A 21,445-nucleotide genomic window follows, 5' to 3' on the forward strand; every position below is an offset into this window, starting at 1 on the left:
CAGTTTGGTAATTCTCACAATATTTCAAACTTTGTTATTATTATTATATCTATTACAAGGTGATTTGTGATCAGTGATCTTTAATGTTACTATTATAATTGCTTTAGGGAACATAGACCTCACCCATATAATTCAGCAAACCTAACTGATAACTCTTGTTTTTGTTCTGAATGCTCTACCGACCAGCCATTCTTAGTCTCTCTTCCTCTTTTTGGGCCTCCTTATTCCCTGAGACACAATAGTATTGGAATTAGTCCAATAATAACCCTACAGTAGTCTCTAAATGTTCAAGTGAAAGGAAGAGTGGCATGTCCCTTGCTTGAAATTAAAAGCTAGAAATGATTTAGTTTAGTGAGGGAGGCATGTCAAAAGCCAAGATAGGCTGTAAACTAGGCCTCTTGCACTGAACAGTTAATCAAGTTATGAATGCAAAGGAAAAGTTCTTGACACAAAAGTGCTACTCCAGCGAACACACAAATGATAAGAAAGCAAAAGAGCCTTATTGCTGATAAGGAGAAAAATTTAAGTGTTCTGGATAGAAGATCACACCAGCCACATTATTCTCTGAAACTAAAACCTAATCCAGAGCAAGTCCCTGACTATGTTCAGTTCTATCAAGGCTGAGAGAGGCGAAGAAACTGCAGAAGAAAAATTAGAAGGTAGCAGAGGTTGGTTCATGAGATTTAAGGAAAGAAGTTGTCTCCATAGCAAGTGCAAGGTGAAGCAGCAAGTGCTAATGTAGAAACTGCAGAAAGTTATCCAGAAGATCTAGCTAAGATAATTTAATGAAGGTGGCTTTAGTAGCTGAAACACCTTTCTATTGGAAGAAGATGCCAACTAGGAATTTCATAACTCGCTAGGAAAAGTCAATTCCTGGCTTCAAAGCTTCAAAGGACAGGCTGACTCTTTTGTTAGGGACTAATGCAGCTGTAACTTTAAGTTGAAGTGAGTGCTCATTTTACCATTCCAAAAGTCCTTAGGCCCTTAAGAACTATGCGACATCAACTCTTCCTTTGCTCTATAAATGGAAAAACCATGCCTGGATGAGAGCACATCTGTTTACAACATGGTTCACTGAATATTTGAAGCCCACTGTTGAGATCTACTGCTCAGACAAAAAGATTCCATTCAACATATTACTGCTCATTGACAATGCACCTGGTCACCTAAGAGCTCTGATGGCGATTTACAAAAAAATGAATATTCTTTTCATGCCTGCTAACACAACATCCATTCTGCAGCTCATAGATTAGGGAGTAATTTCAACATTCAAGTTTTATTATTTAAGAAATATATTTAATAGGCTGTAGCTGCCAAACTAGGTGACTCCTCTGATGGATCTGGACAGAGTAAATTGAAGACCTTCTAGGAAGATTCACCATTCTAGATGCCATTAAAAACATTCATGGTTCATGAGAAGGGGTCAAAATATCAACATTAATAGGAGTTTGGAAGTTGATTCCAACCCTCATGGATGACTTTTAGGTGTTGTAGACCTTAATAGAAGAAGTAATTTAAGATGATGCAGAAATAGCAAAAGAACTATAATAAGTGGAACCTGAAGATGTGACTGAATTGCAATCTTATGATAAAACTTGAATAGATAAAGCGTTGCTTCTTAAAGATGAGCAAAGAAAGTGGTTTCTTGTAGATGGAATCTACTCCTAGTGAAGATGCTGTGAACATTGTTGAAATGAAAACAAAAGATTTAGAATATTACATAAACTTAATGAATAAAGCAGCAGCACGGTTTGAGAGGATTGACTCCAGTTTTGAAATAAATTCTATGGTAGGTACAATGCTATCAAACAGCATGGCATGCTACAGAGAAATCTTTTGTGAAAAGAAGAGTCAACTGATGTAACAAACTTCATTGTTGCCTTATTTTAAGAAATTGCCACAGCCATCTCACCCTTCAGCAACCACCACCCTGGTCAGTTAGCAGCCATCAGGGTAAGACTCTCACTAGCAAACAGATAATAAGTCGCCAATGGCTCAGATGATGGTTAGAATTGTATTCTTTAGCAATAAAGTATTTTTAAATTAAAGGATGTACATTATTTTTATAGACATAATGCTATTGCACACTTAATGGACTATAGTATAGTGTAAATGTAACTTTTATATGTACTGAAAAACCAAAAAATTCATGTGACTCACTTTATTGCATTATTTGCTTTATTGTGGTGGTCTGGAACCAAACCTGCAATAATTCTGAGGTATGCCTGTATATTAAAACCATACAAAAATTACTGTGTCTAAAGGTAAAATTGAGTTTGGTTTCAGGCTTGAATAATCATATACAGGTTTTTCACCTAATGCACGTCTGGCAGGACATCTGGACATCAGGCAGGCCCTCTGGGCATCATATAGGCCTTCCTGCACATTGCAGAGTGTCTGGCTTCTTTAACCTCTGGTCCTTACAAATCAGCCGTGCTTCGCAACCTTTGTGACCCCCAAGATGCTGTACATTTCTCAGAGGCCCTGTTCACTCCAGGATCTCATCTTAGAGGTGAGGGTGCTTGACCATGGGGTTTGTGGCAGCTGGGCAGCCTCTTTGAGGATCAGTTTATTTCTCAGCTAAAGTAGCTCTTCAAACCCTGAAGAAATAGGTGGGTAGATGCTAGCCTGCATTTCTGGAGAGAAATTTAATTTCTTTGTTTTGATTTGAGTTTTCCCTTGGAGGCCTGTGCACATATCAGGAAAGCAAGTGTGACTCTTTCCTGGAAGGCTTGGCTCTAGAGAGGAGTACTTTTGATCCTGGCTCCCAACATATCATAGAAAGGTTGCCTTTCTTGGTTGCATCTTAATTGATTAGATGCCACGTTTATTCCTCAGTACTTAGAGTGAGGTTGGTTTATTTGAGACCCTTTTGGTACTGTTGTGAAAAACAAAACAATACTTAGAGATTAGAGCTCCCTGAAGTTAAATTTCTGTGATAAGGCCAGCAGAATGTTTGTATTTTGGTTGCTTTTTTTTTCCTCAAAAGCTGTGTTTCCCTGAAGATTATACACAGGGGAGGTATTTGGTTGCATGTACTTCTAGACTCCTCAGAGGTGGTCAGTTTCAGTTTGAAGGCCACAAAAGGAAAAAGTAACTCATGGTCATGGATGTCATCTTGAAAAATGATATGTGAGGAAACAGCCTCTACCTTCCATATGTGTATATATATGTATTTTTTTTTCTTTTCTAAGCTGGATTTAATAGAGATGTTTGTGAGTCTTAGAAGGTGAGGGATCATGCCCAACATTTCACTTGAACAGAGCTTGAATTTTCTGTATTGTTTTAATCATTTATATAATCTTTTGTCTTTCACAATGAGGCCTGATTTATAGAAATTCCACTGTTCCTTCTCAGGGGCAGTGTTATTCTCCTAGTTTCCTCACAAAATTAGAGAACATCATGAGAGAAGAGAAAGAAACATATCATTCTTGATGAAGAACTGTCCTTGATAAACTTAGTGCATGCAACCTTTGTACAATCTTAGCACCCTGGGGGTCTTTAGGGTTAGCAGGAATGATATTGGTTGGGGTGCTGGCAAACTTCAGCAATTAGCAATATCTAGCTGAAACTTGCATAAGAGCAGCCTCCAGAGTAGCCTCTTGACTCTATGTGAACTCTCTCAGCCACTGATACCTTATTTGTTACACTTTTCCCCCCTTTTGGTCAGGATGGCATTGTTGATCCCATGGTGCCAGGTCTGGATTCATTCCTGGAAGTCATCTCCCACATTGCCAGGGAGACTTTCACCCCTGGATGTCATGTCCCATGTAATGGAGAGGGCAGTGATTTCACTTGCAGAGTTGGGCTAAGAGAGAGAGAGGCAACATCGGATGTTGTACCCATTTTTAAGCTTTGACATAGTTTTCCCTTTTTTTTGAAGTAAACCAAAGGCAGATTTCCCCTGCTTCTTGTTGTCTGCTTTAGCAGCACTTGAGGGAGGGTTTCTACATATTTTTAATAAATAAAAATAAACCAAAGCCTGGTTGTTTATCTTTAAAACAAACAAACAAACAAAAAACCCAAAACGAAACAAAAAAAGAACTGTCCTTGAAGGAGTTCTTGCATAAAGAAAATAGGAAACATCGTAATTACCAGGAATAAAAAATAAACCAAAATGCCCACGCAGTTAATGCTTTGCATAGCAAGTATCTATTGGGGAAACCACAGTTTGCTTTTTGAAAAGAAATACTTTTCAGTTTCATTTTAAAAATTATCATCACTAAGATACGTTTTTTTCTGTTGGTATATGTTTAGTGATCTTAATATAAGTAATACATTCAAACAACTATCACCATAATCAAGGTACAGAAAAATTCCATCACCCCAAATAACTCTTCCCTCCACTTCTACTCCTGACAACCACTTATATGTTCTCCATCTCTATAGTTTGTCTTTTCAAGACTGTCATATAAATTGCGTATATATAGCAGACAGAAGGTAGCCTTTTGAAACTACGGGTTTTCTCATGCAGCATAAAGCCTTTGAGTCATCCAAGTTATTGTGAGTATCAATAATTTGTTTCTTTTTATTGTTAAGTAGTATTTCATTTAATGGATGTACTAGTTTATCCATTCCCCAGTTGAAGGACATTTTGATTGCTTCTAACATTTTATTTATGAGAATAAAGCATTTATGAATAAAGCTTCTATAAACACTTGCTTTTGTGTGTGAATGTTCATTGCTAATGCATTTCAACTGAAATTCTACTCGGGTAGAATTTCTGGGACACATAGTAAATGTCTGTTTAACTTTATAATTAACTGCCAAATCGTTTCCATTCCATCAGCAGTGCTAAAGAATTCTAGTTGCTCCACATCCTTGTCAGGACCTGGTTTTATGAGTAATTCTAATTTGAGTCTTTCTAATGAGTTTGAAGCTGTATCTCATCATGGTTTTAATTTGTGTTTTTCTTAAGAGCTAATGATGTTGAACATCTTTTCGTGTGCTTATTTGACATCCTATATAGTCTTTGGTGAAGTTTCTGTTTGTGTCATTTGCCCTTTTTAAAATTTTTTTTTTCTTATTAAGTTCCAAGAGTTCTTTATTCTGAATAAAAATCAGATATGTGATTTGCAAATATATTCTCCCAGTCTGCAACTCATCTATTCATTTTCTGCATACTGTCTTTTTGAGAGCAAAAAATTTTAGTTTTGCTGTAGACCTGTTTGTCTTTTTTTTTTTTTTCTTATGGATCATGCCTTTTGTGTCATGTCTAAGAACTCATTGCCCAATCTAGGGTCATGAATTTTCTTCTAAAAGTTTTACAATTTTACATTTCAATCTGTGACCCATTTTGAGTTGATTTGGGTATAAAATATGGATTTAGGTTGAGGTTTTTGTTTGTTTGTTTGTTTTTGCTTATATATGTGCAATTCTTCCAAAAACATTTGTTGAATGTTTGAATTGCTTTTTCATCTTTTGTCAAACTTGGTTGGCCATATTTGTATGCGTCTATTTCTGGATTGTCTGTTCTGTCCCATTGATCTCCATGTCTATCCCTTAACTAATACAACCTGCCTTGATTACTGTAGCTTTATAGTAAGTCTGAAAATTAGGTAGTATTTGTCCTTCAACTTTCTTCTTCTTTTTCAAAATTGCTTTAGCTATTCTAGTTCCTTGGCTTTGCCATATAATTTTTAGAATCAACTTGTTTATCTCTACCCAAATTCCTGCTGGGACTTTGATTGATATTGTATGCAATCCATAGATTAGTTTGAGGAGAAGTAACATTTTTACAATGTTGAGCCTTTTAATCTATGAACATATTATATCTCTCCAGTTATTTAGATCTTCTTTGATTTCTTTCAATCTGAGTTTTATAGTTTTTAACATACTGCCCTGGTATATGCTTTTCATATTTATATATAAATATTTCATTTTTAGAGCTATTATAAATATTATTGTGTTTTTTTAATTTTGGTTTTTAGTTGGACAGTTTTTAATTGGACATTGCTAGTTGTGTTGGTTTCCTGTAGTCCCTGAAACAAATTATCACAAACGTAGTGTCATAAAGCAATAGAAATTTATTCTCTCACTGTTCTGGAGGCCAGAAGTCTGAAATCAGTTTCATGGGGCTGAAATCCAGGGGTTAGCAAGGCCACACTCCCTTCAGAGGCTCTTGGGGAGAATCTGTTTCTTGCCTCTTCCAGCTTTTGGTAAAGTCCTTGGAATTCTGCCTTATAGCTGCATCCCTCCCATCTCTGCCTCCATCTTCACCTTGCCTCTCCTCTGGGTATGAAATCTCCCTCTGCCTCTCTCTTATAGGGACATTTCTCATGGCATTTAGGGCCCACCAAATAATCCAGAATAATCTTCTCATCCCCAAGTCCTTAATTTAATCGCATCTGGAAAAAAAAATTTACCGTATAAAGTAATATTCACAGGGTCCAGGCTTTAGAAACTGATATCTTTGGGGCACATTTTCAGCCTACTACACTAGTGGATAGAAATCAGAGGTTCTTTAGCTGATTTTTGTGTGTTGACCTTGTATTCTACAGCCTTGCTAAATTCAGTGATTACTTCTAGGAGGTTTTTGGTAGATTGCTTGGGGTTTCCTACAAAGACAATCATGTCACATGCACCTAAGGAGAGTTATATTTCTTCCTTTCCAATATGTATGCGTTTTAGTTCTTTTCCTTGCCTTTTCACATTGGCTAAGATTTTCAATATGATGTTGAATAAGAGTGGTGGAAGTAGACATACTTACTGTGATACACATCTTAGGGGTACATGATTTGCTCTTACACTATTAGTATGATATTAGCTGTAGTTTCTTGTAGATACTTCTTACCAGACTGAAAAAGCTCTTTCCTGTTACTCCTTTGCTGAGAATTTTTACCATGAATGAATGTCAAATTTTGTCACATAATTTGTTTGGCATCAATTTGTCATCTATTTTTTCTTCTTTCGATTATTAATAAGATGAATTACATTGATTGATTTCCAAATACCAAACCAGTTCTGCATTGCTGGGACAAATCCCACTTGGTCATGTTGTACTATTATTTTTATACATTACTGGATTTGATTTGTAATCTTTTGTTGAGGATTTTTTTTACACCTACATTCATGAGAAGCATTGGGCTGTAGTTGTCTTTCTTTGTACTGTCTTTTTTTTATTTTATGAGGTAATACTGGCCTCATAAAATAAATTGGGAGTGTTCTCTCATCTTCTGTTTCCTGGAAGAAGTAATGGAGATTTGGTACTATTTCCTCTTTAAATGTTTGGTAAAATTTGCCAGTGAAACCATCTGGGCCTGCTAATGTACTTTTACAGGATGTATTTTGACTACAAATTCAATTTCTATCATAGTCATAGGATTATGCAGGCTATCTTTTTCATCTTGGGTGAATTTTAGTACCATGTGTTTTTTGAGAAATTGATCCTCATCCAAGTTGTTGAATTTGTGTATATAGAGTTGTTCATAGTATTCTGTTACTATTCTTGTAATGTCTGAAGTCATAGTCTCTCTTTCATTCCTGTTTTTTTCTTTCCCTCTTTTTTTCTTTGTTAATCTTGCTAGGGATTTATCAATTTTAGGGATCTTTTCAAAGAACCAGCTGCTTTCAATTTAACTGATCTCTGTTCTTTATTATTTCCTCCCTTTTGTTTGTTCTGTGTTTATTGTGCTCGCCTTTTTCTAATTTCTTAAGGTGAAAATTCATATTATTTGAGACCTTTCTTCTTTTCTAATACAAGGATTTATTTAATGGAAATAAAATTTCCTTCTAAGGACTGCTTTTTCTACATTACACAAATTTTGATATGTTGTATTTTCATTTTCATTAAGTTCAGAATATTTTCTAATTGACTTTGAGTCTTCCTTTTTGACCCATTTATTATTTAGAATTGTGTTGTTATAAGCGTTTTGAGATTTTCCTATTATTTTTGACATTTATTTCTAAATTAGTTTTATTATGAGCTAAAAAGCATTCCATTATGAGTCTAAAAACATACTTTGTATACTTTCAGTTATTTTAATTTGTTAAGATTTGTTTTATGACCCATGGTGTAGAATCTGTCTAGGTGAGCATTTAATTGTTTGGATACCAGGTTACCCTTAAAGGGAGCCATGTCTCTGATGTGGGCCTATTTTTCCTGAAAGACTTGCTCACAGTCCATTCTTTCCTTTGTCTAGAATGTCCAGGATGTGAGAAGTGATGATGAGGAGGACAAAGAAGAGGAAGAGGAGGAGGAAGAGGAGGCTCCCAAAGGCAAAGAGATAGACTGTTTGAAGAATGGCATTGGGGCTGCCCAGAACCTCATTCCCAATGGCCAGCATGGTCATTAGCATGAAGCCCACGCAGATCTAGGGCACCATGTGCTGCTTAGGCTCCTGGAAGCCTGGAGCACTTCCCATCCATCACTGTGGTTGACGGGACCCACAGATACCCCAGATTCTGCCCTTCCTCTGTCTAAGGGACAGTATTTCCCTCCCACCTAAGATGTATTTAATGAAAATGTTATTAATTTGTGTTAAAATGTTAAATATAAGCATCCCCATGGATTTTACTGCAGTTAGGACTCAGACTGGTCAAAGATTTCAAAGAGTTCTCCAGAGAACTGTTTCAGTTCTAATTGCATTCATTCATGCATTGTCAGAGGCTCACTTCATAGGCCTTTACACCTTCCCACCTTGCCATCTTCAGCATGGTTTGAGAATGCTATGTTAACCCACATTTTCCAGGTTTGTTTGGCCATGGAGAACACTGAGGCCAATTTATTTCCCAAAGGTGAGTTGGGGATAGCAATAGAAGGGTGGTATCAGGACCAAGCCAGACTTCCAGAGCTTCTTGGCCACTTCCTACTGTGAGCTTTCTTCTTAATTTCCCAAGTCTCAGTGCCTCAGCTATAAAATAGATAATAACACCTGCCCTGCCTACATCACAGGGTTGTAGAAGGATCAAATGAGATATTAGAAGTAAATGGACACCTTATATACTGCCAACTATAAGGATTTATGCTCACTGGTGTTATTTATTGTTAACTGACTCTCTTTCCATCATGATTCCACCTCAGTTTGGGAAAGGGAGACCTGGCTGAACTTGGCACTAATTGGGCCTGAACCAAAGGCATATCTTTTCCTTTTAAATGTATATGGAAATGCAAACATCCAGAAGGCTCTTTCCACTTTTTTTTTGACTACTTATTTGTTAGAGACCCAAGTTGCCCTGGAATTCTCTCTCGGGCAGTATGGTGGAGGAAAAGGAGTTGCAGCCCTATTCCTTCTTGTCTTGGCAGGTCTCGCACTTTTTTCTTAAGAGAGGAATATCCCCTCTGCTGCACTGTGCCCCTCCATCGGGCTAGCAGGACTCTCTAGCTAGCAGTAGGGTCCAGAAGAATGACATGCATGGGAGCCACCTAACCAAAAGGAAATCTTGGAAATAAAAAGTACACTACACTATGTCAGCTAGGAGCCAGCAGAGCCAGACCAGAGAGCCATTAAACAAAACAAAACAAAAGGTCTGGAAAATATCCCTGAAAAAGGTCAGAGAACAGTTGGTATACTCAAAGAAGTTTCCACCGGGCTGCCTGCCCCTCTGGAAGAATGGGCTGGGGCAGGCAGGCCAGTAGCCAAATTTCCCTTCTCTCCAGGAACAGGAAAGACGTGAACCCCTCCCCCAGTCTCCTTTGCATCCGCCTCACCTCCCTGAGTACATCTCTTGAGCACAGACTGCAGGACAGACCTTCAAGATGTCTTAGTTTTCTGCTGATTGAGGAAAAGAAGAGCTTTTTCAAAGAAAGAATTTGGACCAACTATGCACCCTTCCCCTGGGTCTCTCCATTCTACTCCCCTCCCATACTGATATCTCTTATTTTTTGGTCAAAATTTATAACTTTATCCTATTTTTGCTCAGGGACCCATCTCTAAAGCCAAAGGTAAGGTAGGACCATGGGGCTTGGAGAACCATATATGCAGGCCTGACCTGTGCAAGCTGCAGGGTCATCTTCGGATAAGAGGGTCACTGTACACAATAAAGATTTCTGAAGTTATGTTTTTTAATAAAAAGATGCTTTTAAAAACTTTAGGCTTAAAAAAAAAATTCAGAATTCTTATTCCCAGCAAGATCTCCTTTTTTAGAAACTGTTAGAACAACAGAAAAACATTGTCGTTTTTGCTACATAGTATTTGCTTTTATGAGTACAAAAAATTTGTATTATATATATAATGTGATATTTTCAGTCTAAAATTACCTCCACTCACTCTAGAACATAGCTGTTGATTTATTATCAATATTTTATTTTTAGTATTACTATTTTTCCTTTTTTTTTTTTTTTTGGTGGAAGAAGGACACACTAAGATATTGTTTCTATGTTTCCAAATAAAAGCCTATTTTTTTTCCTGATTTATTTTGGTCTTTTGTCTATACCTAGGATCTTCTTGCTTATGGTAAAATACTCTATCCTTCAATTTTGTCTGTGTTTTTTCTCATTTGAATATCAAAGATAAAGTTGATATACCAGTTTCAGTTATGACTGATACAATTGGAAGCACTAAACCGCTTCTTAAGACCTAGTTATGAATTGTCATAACATCCTGCAGGTTTTTTTAAAGATAAATTTTTTTAAAGATGATTAATTTTAAAGATAACCTCTCTTTCCACAAGAAACAAGTGCTCAGTGCTATGCCAGAAGGAATTAATAAAAATACCCCCACAGTGCCCATTAGTATTGTTGTAATGTTAAACGATAACATAATAAAACAAATATAAAATCTTGCACATGTGGTAATTGAGTGGACTTAGCAAATACGTTGTGTGGCTTCTTGAAGATAATAACTGCTCTCACTGGGTCATGGAAACAAAGATTTATCAGTTGTCCAGAAACATCTTGCTGGGGCTGGGAGGGAAATAAGGGAGAAGAGAGAGACATGTTCCCTATTAGAGCTGCTGGCCTTGGAGTCCTTGAAGGAGTAGACAAGTGGGTGGTGGGTGGGCAGGGCTGGCAGCCCATGTCTGACTTGGGTGAGCCTTTTGGTTACTGTGTGCTGTGTAGACAGACAGCTTGGAGGTAGGAGTCTAGCCTGGATCACAGCATCTGGATCCCTGAGGATCAAAGTGCTAAGAAAGGGTAATATACTAAAGGTCGTTTTCCCATGCACATTTTCTGTACTTACCCTTCAAAAGTGTAGGAGGAAACAGGCTCTAGATTGATGTTTCAACTATCAATCTAGCTGTTCAACAGAATAATATCAAGCTTAAAAATGCATTTTCTCAGTTTGTTGCACATTTTGATTCAATACTTCTGGGGTGATAACCAGAAATCTGCATTTTAAGAGTCCCAGATTCTTAAGAGTTCCTTAAGAACAGCATTCTGTTTGATCCCACCCAGTTTTCAGTCTCAGACACTAATAGAGAGGAAAATGCAATGACAAAGAATGTTTAATCCAAAATGAAATAACAAAGGAGAAAAGGGAAGATAGAATGAGCAAGTCAAATAGAAAACACATAATAAGATGGTTAGGATTGTGGTAGATTTATTCCCAAATTTATCAGTAATAACATCAAATGTAAAAACAAAGAGTATCAGATTAGATTTTCATTTAACCTGGATTATAGGCCTCCAAGAGATACATTGTAAGTATAAGGAAAAAGAAATGTTGAAAGTAAGAGGTTGGAGAAACATATGCCATGCAGACTCTATCCGAATGACAATGGGTAAATCTATGATAATAACAGACAAATGCAAGATCTAGTGTTATTAAGAGGAATCATTTATAGCAATAAAACCAATCAGTCCATCAGGAAAATATAAGAAATTTAAACCTGTATGCATCTAATAATATAGCTTCAATATATAAAACAAAGTTTCAAAGAATTAAAAGGAGTAAGATGAATTTGTAACACATCTGGGGAGTTTCAACACATCACTTGGTAACTGATAGAACAAGCAGACAGAAAAATCAGAATACAGAATATTTAAATAATGAAACTAGTGAAATTGATCTGAGCAAAACATGTAGAATCTGTCACTCAAGAATTGCAGAACACACATTTTTGTTATGTACACATGGAACATTTATCAAAATTGACTATACTATGGGAATTAAATCCCAAAACATTTCAAAGGTTTTAAATCATATAGAGTGTAATCACTGACAATAATGAAATTAAACTAGAAATCTATAACAAATAAACATTTCCATGTATTTTAAGTAAAGCAACACACTTCTAAATAACCTATAGAGCAAAAACAAAATCATAATGAAAATAAACATGTTCAATTGAATTATAATTTAAAAAAATGTGGGATACAAGTGATGACAAATTTAGAGGAGACTTGATAACATCAAAAGCCTTTATAAGTAAAGAAGAAAGACTGAAGAAAATCAATGATCTAAATATCTCCAAAAAAGTAAGAAGAGAAATTGATTGAATAGAAAACAGTAAGAATTTTTTAAGTTGGTTCTTTGAAAGGAAAAATGAATAAAATACTACCAAGACCAATCAAGAAAGACATAATGAAACCAATATTAGGAATGGAAAAGATATGACACTACAAATTGAACAGATATTCAACAGAAAATTTTGGGATATTATGAATAAATTTGTGCAAATAAATCTGAAGAGATAAATAAGAGTACAAATTCCTAGAAAAATACAATTTATCAAAAATGGACACAAAAAAGAATAGATATCTAAATAGTCCTCTATCTAAAAAAAAAAAAAAAAAAAAAAATTGAATCCGAAATGTAAAAATTGCTTGCCTACACATGGAAAACCAATTTTCCAAATTACTTATCCAGAGATTCTTCCAATATTTAAGGGGGAAATAATACAAGTATGACACAAATTTTTCCAGAGACAAAAGGAGGGAACACTTCCAAACTCTTTTTATAAGTCCAGCATAATCTTGTTATCAAAACTGGTGGTGCACGGGTGGTTGGGTGTCCAGGTGGTTCAGTGGGGTGCATGGGTGGTCCAGTGGTTGAATACTGACCCTCCATGTGGGAGACGCGGGTTCGATTCCTGGACTGTGCAACCCCAAACAAGCAAACTAGACAAGACTATTAGGATAAAAAGAACACTAAATTTATGAACATAGATGGAAAATTCCTATACAAGAACCCACTGAATTCAGCAATATATACTGAAGTAGTGTGTGACAAACAAGGGCATTACTAACAGGTTCCAGGAGATTGATTTAATATTTGAAAATCAGTTATTCACCATATTGAAAGAATAAAGGAGAAAGTCATGGTGACTAGCTTAAAAAGCCTTTGATAAACTTCAACATCCATTCATTAAAAAAACAACCAGTGGTGCAAGGGTAGTTCAGTGGTAGAATTCTCACCTGCCATGCGGAAGACCAGGTTCAATTTCTGGTCCATGCACTTCCCAGAAAACAAACAAACAAACAAACAAAATTCAACAAATGGTGCTACAGTAACGGGATACTCACATGGAAAAATAATGAAATGTGACCCCACAATGCAGCATACAAAAAAGAAAACTACCACAAAACCTTTCAGCAAAATAGGGAGAAACTTCCTTAATCTGATAAACAATGTCTTCAAAATCATAAAGCAAACATCATATAGCGGTGAATTCTTGAAAGCTTTCTTCTCTGAGACTGTGCTTAAGACAAGGCTGCCCAATATCCCCAAGGATGACCATTTCCTTAACTATATCCACCATTATATTTTCACCCTAGTCAATGTAATACTTTAAGAAATATTTCAAGAAATGTTACAGGATTGGAAAGGAAGAAAAAAAAAAGCATTTCATTGGAAATGATGTGATGTATGAAGAAACGCCAGAGGAATCTCAGATGCATTATTAGAATTAAGAAGAAAATTTTACCAAGGTCGCCAGATACAGGGTCAATATTTTAAAAATCTATTATAATGGCAAAAAAGAGGGAAAAATTAAATGGCAACTCAGGGAAATGATAGACAAAGCAAACAAATATAAGAATCATTGGTGTTCCAAAAGGAGAAGAAAGAGGAAAGGGTCAGGAAGAGTTGTTGAGGTTATAATGGGAGAAAACTTCCCAACCCTCATAAAGGACAAAAATATACAAATCAAAGAAACCCAAACAACTCCAAACAGAATAAATCCAAATAGGCCTTTCCCAAGGCACATACTAATCAGTATCAAATGTGGAAGAGAAGCAGAAAATCCTGAAAGTGGCAGGAGAAGAACAATCTATTACACACAAGGGAAAATCAAATAAGACTGAATTCAGACTACTCAACTAGCACCCTGGAGGTGAGAAGGCAGTGGTATGATATATTCAACATCCTGAAAGAGAAAGACTTCCAGCCAAGAATTCTGTACCCAGCCAAATTGTCCTTTGAAACTGAGGGAGAAATTAAAGCTTTCACAGACAAAAGCAGTCCTGAAAGAATTTATCAACAAGAGACCAGCCCTACAAGAAATGCTAAAAGGAGTTCTGCTGGCTGAAAAAAAAAAAAAAGACAGGACAGGGAGTTCTGGAGGAGGGCACAAAATTGAAGAGTACTACTAAGGGTAATTTAAAGAATACAAAGAGAAAGAAGGAAAAGAATATATAGATCTGACAAACAAAATAAGAAATAATAAGATGGTGGAATCAAGAAATGCCTTTTCAGTAATAACTTTGAATGTTAATGGACTAAACTTACCAATTAAAAGATACAAATTGACGAAATAGATTAAGAAACATAATCCAACTATATGCTGCTTACAAGAGACTCATCTTAGACCCAAGGATACAAATAGATTGAACATGAAAGGGTGGAAAAAGATCTTCCACACAAGTTGTAACCAAAAGAAAGCATGAGTAGCTATACTGATATCGAACAAAATAGACTTTAAATATAAAGACATCATAAGAGACAAAGAAGGACACTCTATACTAATTAAGCAGTCAATTCAACAAGAGGATATAGCAGTCATAAATGTTAATGCTCCCAATCAAGGAGCTCCAAAGTACATGAGACAGACATTGGCAAAACTGAAGGGAGTGATAGATGTTTCAACAATAATAGTAGGAGACTTCAATACACCACTCTCTTCTATAGATAGAACAACCAGACAGAAGATCAACAAGGAAATACAGAAGCTAAATAACTTGATAAATGAATTAGACCTAACAGACATATACAGGTCATTGCACCCCAAAGCATAAGCTTATACATTCTTCTCTAGTGCTCATGGACTTTCTCCAGGATAGGTCATGTGCTGGGGCACAAAACAGGTCTTTATGAATTTTAAAATATTGAAATTATTTATAGCACTTTCTCTGATCACAACAGGATGAAGCAGGATCTCAATAACACCAAAGAATGAGAACATTCACGAATATATGGAGATTAAATAACACACTCTTAAACAACCAGTGGGTCAAAGAAGAAATTGCTAGAGAAATCAGCAGCTCTCTGGAGATGAATGAAAATGAGAATATCACTTATTAGAATGCATGGGATGTGGAAAAGGCTGTGCTGAGAGGGGAAATATAGGCCTTAAAAGCCTATATTAAAAAACAAGAAAGACCAAAATTGAGGACTTAACAGCAAACCTGGAGGAATTTGAGAAAGAAGAGCAGACAAACCCCAAAGCAGAGAGGAGAAGAGAAATAGCAAAGATTAAAGCAGAGATAAGTGAATGGGAGAACAAAAGAACAATAGAAAGAATCAATAAAACCAAAAGTTGGTTCTTTGAGAAAATCAATAAAATTGATGGGCCACTGGCAAGACTGACAAAGGAGAAAAGAGAGAGGATGCAAATAAACAAAATCAGAAATAAGCAGGTGTGCATTACCACAGACCCTGAAGAAATAAAAGAAATTATAAGAGGATACTATGAACAACTATATGCCAACAAACTAGAAAACTTAGATGGACAAATTCCTGGGGACACACAAAAAAGCTACACTGACTCAGGAAGAAATAGAAGATCTCAACAAACCAATCACAAGTAAAGAGATTTAATCAGATATCAAAAATCTTCCTACAAAGAAAAGCCCAGGACCAGATGGAATTTTATCAAACATTCCAGAAAGAACTAACAGCAATTCTGCTCAAGCTTTTCCAAAATATTGAGGAAAAAGGAACTCTACCTAACTCATTTTATGAAGCTAAAATCATTTTAATACCAAAATCGGGTAAAGATGCTATAAGAAAAGAAAACTACAGGCCATTCTCCCATTTATGAACATAGATGCAAAAATTCTCAATAAAATACTGGCAAATCAAATCCAGCAACACATTAAAAGAAGTATACACCATGACCATGTGGGGTTTATACCACGAATGCAAGCATGATTCAACACAAGAAAATCAATTAAGCAAACAAAAACAGAAAACTACATAACATTGCTAAAAGAAATAAATAAAAGATCTAAATAAGTGGAAAGATATTCCCTGCTCATGGATAGGAAGGCTAAATAAATCAAGATATCAGTTATCCCCAAACTGATCTACAGATTCAACACAGTGCCAATCAAAATTCCAACAACCTACTCTGAATATTTGGAAAAGCTAACTACCAAATTCGTCTGGAAGGGAAAGATTTCCCAAATAGCAAAAAGTATCCTAAAAAAAGAAGAACGAACTGGGAGAATTAACACTACCTGACTTTAAAACCTATTATAAAGCCACAGTGGTCAAAACAGCATGGCATTGGCACAAAGACAGAAGCATTGACCAATGGAATCAAATTGAGAGTGCAGAATTAGACCACGAAATCTATGATCAACTGATTTTCGACAAGGCCCTCAAGTCCTCTGAACTGGAATAATATAATCTTTTCAATAATTGGGCACAGAAGAACTGGATATTAATAGCCGAGAGAATGAAAGAGGACCCCTATCCTACACCCTACACAAAAATAACTCAAAGTGGATCAAACACCTAAATATAACAACTAGCACCATAAAGTTTCTAGAAAAAAAATGTAGGGAAACATCTTCAAAACCTAGTAATAGGAGGTAGCTTCCTAAACTTTACACACAAAGCACAAGCAACAAAAGAAAAAATAGATCAATGGGAACTCCTCAAAATCAAATGCTTCTGTACTTCAAAACACTTTGTCAAAAAGGTGAAGAGGCAGTCAACTCAATGGGATAAAATATTTGGAAATCATATATCAGACAAAGGTTTGATTTCCTGTATATACAAAGAAATCATGCAACTCAACAACAAAAGAACAAACAATCCAATTATAAAATGGGCTAAAAATATGAATAGGCATTTTTTCCAAAGAGCAAATACAGATGGCTCAAAAGCACATGAAGAGATGCTCATTTTCACTGGCTATAAGGAAAATACAGATTAAGACTACCACGAGATACCACCTCACAGCTATAAGAATGGCTGCTATTAAACAATCAGGAAACTATAAATGTTGGAGAGGACATGGAGAAACTGGGACACTTATGCACTGCTGGTGGGAATGTACAATGGTGCAGCCACAATGGAAGACTGTTTGGCGGTTCCTTAGGAAACTAAATATTGAGCTGCCCTATGACCCAGCAATAGCACTATTTGGTATATACCCAGAAAAGCTGAAAGCAATGACATAAACAGACATTTACACACTGATGTTCATAGCAGCATTATTCACAATCGCTAAAAGATGGAAACAAACCAAATGCCCATCCACAGACAGGTGGATCAACAAAATGTTGTACATACATATGATGGAATATAATGCAGCAGTAAGATGAAATGACATCCTGAGGCACATGACAAGATGGATGTGCCTTGAGGACATAATGCTGAGTGCAATTAGCCAGACACAAAAGGACAGATCCTGTATGATTCCACTTTTATGACCAGCATAAAGGTATAATCAGAGACTTATAATACAGAATACAGGGGACTCAGAGATACATAGAAGCTAGAGATGGGAGAACCGTTAGCTAATCAGGTTGAACTCTAATGTAAGGAAATAGATAGGAGTGAAGGTGATTCTCTAGTGGGTCTAGAAGTAATATCACCATATTGAAGATGAACAAGATTGAAAGGGGTTGTATGGACCTACATGTCCACTGACTCACACTAGAAATATAAATGAGTTCTTGTAAGTATTACTTCAACGATACGATTCTTGTATAAAGAGTGTTTAAGTCTGGGGTACAGGGGGGAAACTGTTATTGCATGCTATGAGCTATGTTCAAAAGGAAACCAACACTACCACAGCAACAGCAGAGGTAAATAATGGGGTGAGAGACAAGAGGTAAGAGGACATTTAGACTTCCTATTTGGTGGAGGTGTGTTTTGTTGGTTTTCTGTCTCTTAGAAACAATGAAATTATCTAAAATTGAGAATGTTGATGGACTGTGGACTTTGGGCCCTCTACATGATGCCCAATGAAAGCATGGCTGAAGGATGTACTGATGGAGAGGTAGAGTGGCAAACGATGGTGTATACTTATGAATGAAGGCTGTGCTGCTACAAAAAAGGAACAATGTCGCAAAGCATACTACAATGTGAATGAACATGTGGGACATTTGATGAGATAAAATAAGCCAAAAACAAAAAAACAAGAATGGTATTGTCACCTTTAGAAAATGCTAATAAGAAAACAGGGGCCAAGATTGTAAGTTTTTAGAGTAGACAAATTAAGTCAGGAGTGGTGATTATTATTTCTGGATTTTGAGAAGCTGTTTTATATATATAACCTGATATTTCGAGATAAGAATGAAGCCAAACAGCTGGGGTTAAAGTAATTCAGAATAGGGGTAAGGAAAACAGTGTCTATATTTTAGAACCACACATACTCTTTGAGACCAATAGAAGAAAGGTTTATTTGGTCTGGAACTGAAATTTTCTGTAGTGCATAATCTAATTCAACCTATCCATATAGCTCGTTGAACAACTGAAACAGATCACAGAATGAGAAAGAGGTCCTTTAATCTTGTATAGATTATTGTAATACCTGGAAACATAGAGCATATTAATCAGATAATCAAAAAGTTTTGGCAAAGTCTCCCGAGGGAGGGGAGAAAGACTATAGAACTATTAAACTTTACCATCAGGGAATCCCCTGATACTGTGTCAAACGTTAGGGATACCCAAATCAGTAGGCCATGCCCTCGATCATGAGGCTTACTGTTGTGAAGCTTATGTAGGTAGCATAGAAGCTAGGATACCCATAGGCATGCCTAAGAGTTACTTCTGGAGGACCTCTCCTATTGCTCAGATGTGGCCTCAGGCTCTCCAAGCCCAACTCTGCAAGTGAAATCATTGCCTTCCCCACTACGTGAGACATGACATCCAGGGGTGAAAGTCTCCCTGGTGACGTGGGAGATGACTTCCAGGGATGAATCCAGACCTGGCAATGTGGGATCAACACTTACATCCTGACCAAATAGGGGAAAGAAGTGTAATTGATAAAGTATCAGTGGCAGAGAGAGTTCATGTAGAGTCAAGAGGCTACTTTCAAAGTTCCTCTTATAGAAGCTTCAGATAGACCTTGCTACCTAACATAATCTGCCAACCCCCAACCAGGACCATTCCAGCCAATCCTAAAGAATTTATAATCTTCATAAATTATAGGCAATTTATAAGATTCCCCAAGAGTTCCAGGCACTAGAGTAACTTGCCAGAAACCTACAACTTCCAGATGGGTCCCTTGTCCAAATGAGTCCTTAAACTTAGAGGGCTCAGCCTCTCCAGAACATCAGATAGTTCCATCTCCCTACTCCATATTAGTGACAGACCCTTCCAATATAAAAAATTTAGAATTACCATAGCCCAAACAACCCCAGTGAGAGGTATTGAAAGATCAAAGGTGATGGTGGAATTATACATAATGATAGGACATAACAAATATGAATGCTGTATCATTAAATTGATATCTCTTTTCATCTCCAGTATTTTAGAGCAGCTAGAAGTAAAAACCTAAAATTGTGAAATTGTAACCCATGTTGAAATCTGAAATATGTTCTACAACTAATTGTAGCGCTGTGCTTTGAAATTTATGGCTTTTTGTATATATGTTATTGTTCAGAAATAAAGAAGGAAACAAAGTTGATTGTGATGATAAAAAAGTAATTAAGCCCTCTAGACTTTTATATTGTGGAGCAGCTAGAAGGAAAATTACGAGAGGATCGTATAGCAGCCCATAACAAACTCTGGGATCTATCATGTAACCACTTTTTTGCAGAATGCTTTGAAAACGATTGCTTTTTTATTTCTTTACTTTGTATATATGTTATACTATACAATAAAAAACAAAAAAACTCTGTTGTGTTTGTATATTCCAGTAATTAACCATAAAATGAAATTAAAAATACTTACAACAGCATACAAAATCAAATACACAGGAATCAATTTAATGAAAAACGTCTACATAGAAAAAAATGAAGCTAAGAGAAAGTAAAGATCCAAATGAGTTTATATATAGATATAAAATGAATGTACATAGAAAGATCAGTATTATTAATCCAGTAAATCTGGCCCAGATGCTCGAACCTGGGTCTACTGCATGGCAGGTGAGAATTCTACCACTGACCTATCCTTGCACCCCCTTCTATAATCTAACACTTTCTCCTTTCTCTTCCACTTCCACTGACCTCTGGCTCCCCATGAGAGAGCCTGGCTCCCTCTGTGGCCTTCTCCATAAGGACTCCAGAAATAGGATAAAGACCCATCCTGATTCAGTGGGGCCTCAATTTAACTGAAGCAACCTCATCAAAAGGTCCTATGGACAATCAGTTCACACGCACAGGAATGGATTAGAAATTAAGGAAGTGTTTGTTTGGGAATACATAACTTCAAGCCACCACACCAAGACTTATTATAAAGGCGCAGTGATTAAGAGAGTGTGAAATTGGCACAAGGAAAGATAAATAGGATAATAAAATTGTTGAGTCCCGAGACAAATTCACGCATCTATGGACATTTTATTTAGGACAAAGTACAGTCTTTTTGCTAAATATACTAGGTGAATTGGATATCATTCGAATAAAAATTTAATTTGACCCCTATTTTAATGCCATTCATAGAAATCAATTCCAATAATGAAAAAAAAAAAAGAAAAAGAAAAAAATCAATTCCAACCATTTTGTAGCTCTAAATGTGAAAGGTAAAATAAAGCTGTTAGAGTAAAATGGAGGAGATTATCTTCATGACTTTAAGATAGGCAAAGATTTCATGAACAAAACAAAAAATAAGGCATTATCCATAAAATATATTTTAATGATCCACATTAAATTAAAATAAAGTTCTGTTAATATGAAAAGTACAATTAAGAGAGTGAAAATGCCAGCCATAGAAGGAGAAATTATTTGCAATATTTATGACTGACAAAGGTTCATATCTGGAATGTATAAAGAACTCCTGCCAAAAAAATAACAACAAAAATGACAACTGACAACACAATAGAGAAATGAGCAAGGCACTTAAATAGACACTTTACACAAGACCATCTCCAAATGTCCACCAAACATATCAAAAGGTGCTCAATTTCATTAATCAAGTGGAAATGCAAAGCACAATCATCTTAAGATATC

General features: G+C 36.1%; 1 protein-coding gene across 5 annotated transcripts in view; it reads left to right on the forward strand.

Annotated features, from left to right (window-relative positions):
• Positions 1–10,723, forward strand: part of CERS3 (ceramide synthase 3) — a 167,362-nt gene extending 156,639 nt beyond the window's left edge. For all 5 annotated transcript variants that reach the window (XM_077124033.1, XM_077124029.1, XM_077124032.1 and 2 more), the window contains one exon: positions 8,142–10,723. In XM_077124033.1, the coding sequence (XP_076980148.1) occupies positions 8,142–8,294 (153 nt within the window). In that variant the 3' untranslated portion in view covers positions 8,295–10,723. The remainder of the gene's footprint in view (positions 1–8,141) is intronic.
• Positions 10,724–21,445: the final 10,722 nt, after the last annotated feature.

Source organism: Tamandua tetradactyla, chromosome 12 (genome assembly GCF_023851605.1).
Source record: "Tamandua tetradactyla isolate mTamTet1 chromosome 12, mTamTet1.pri, whole genome shotgun sequence".
In the NCBI taxonomy this organism is placed as follows: Eukaryota; Metazoa; Chordata; class Mammalia; order Pilosa; family Myrmecophagidae; genus Tamandua; species Tamandua tetradactyla.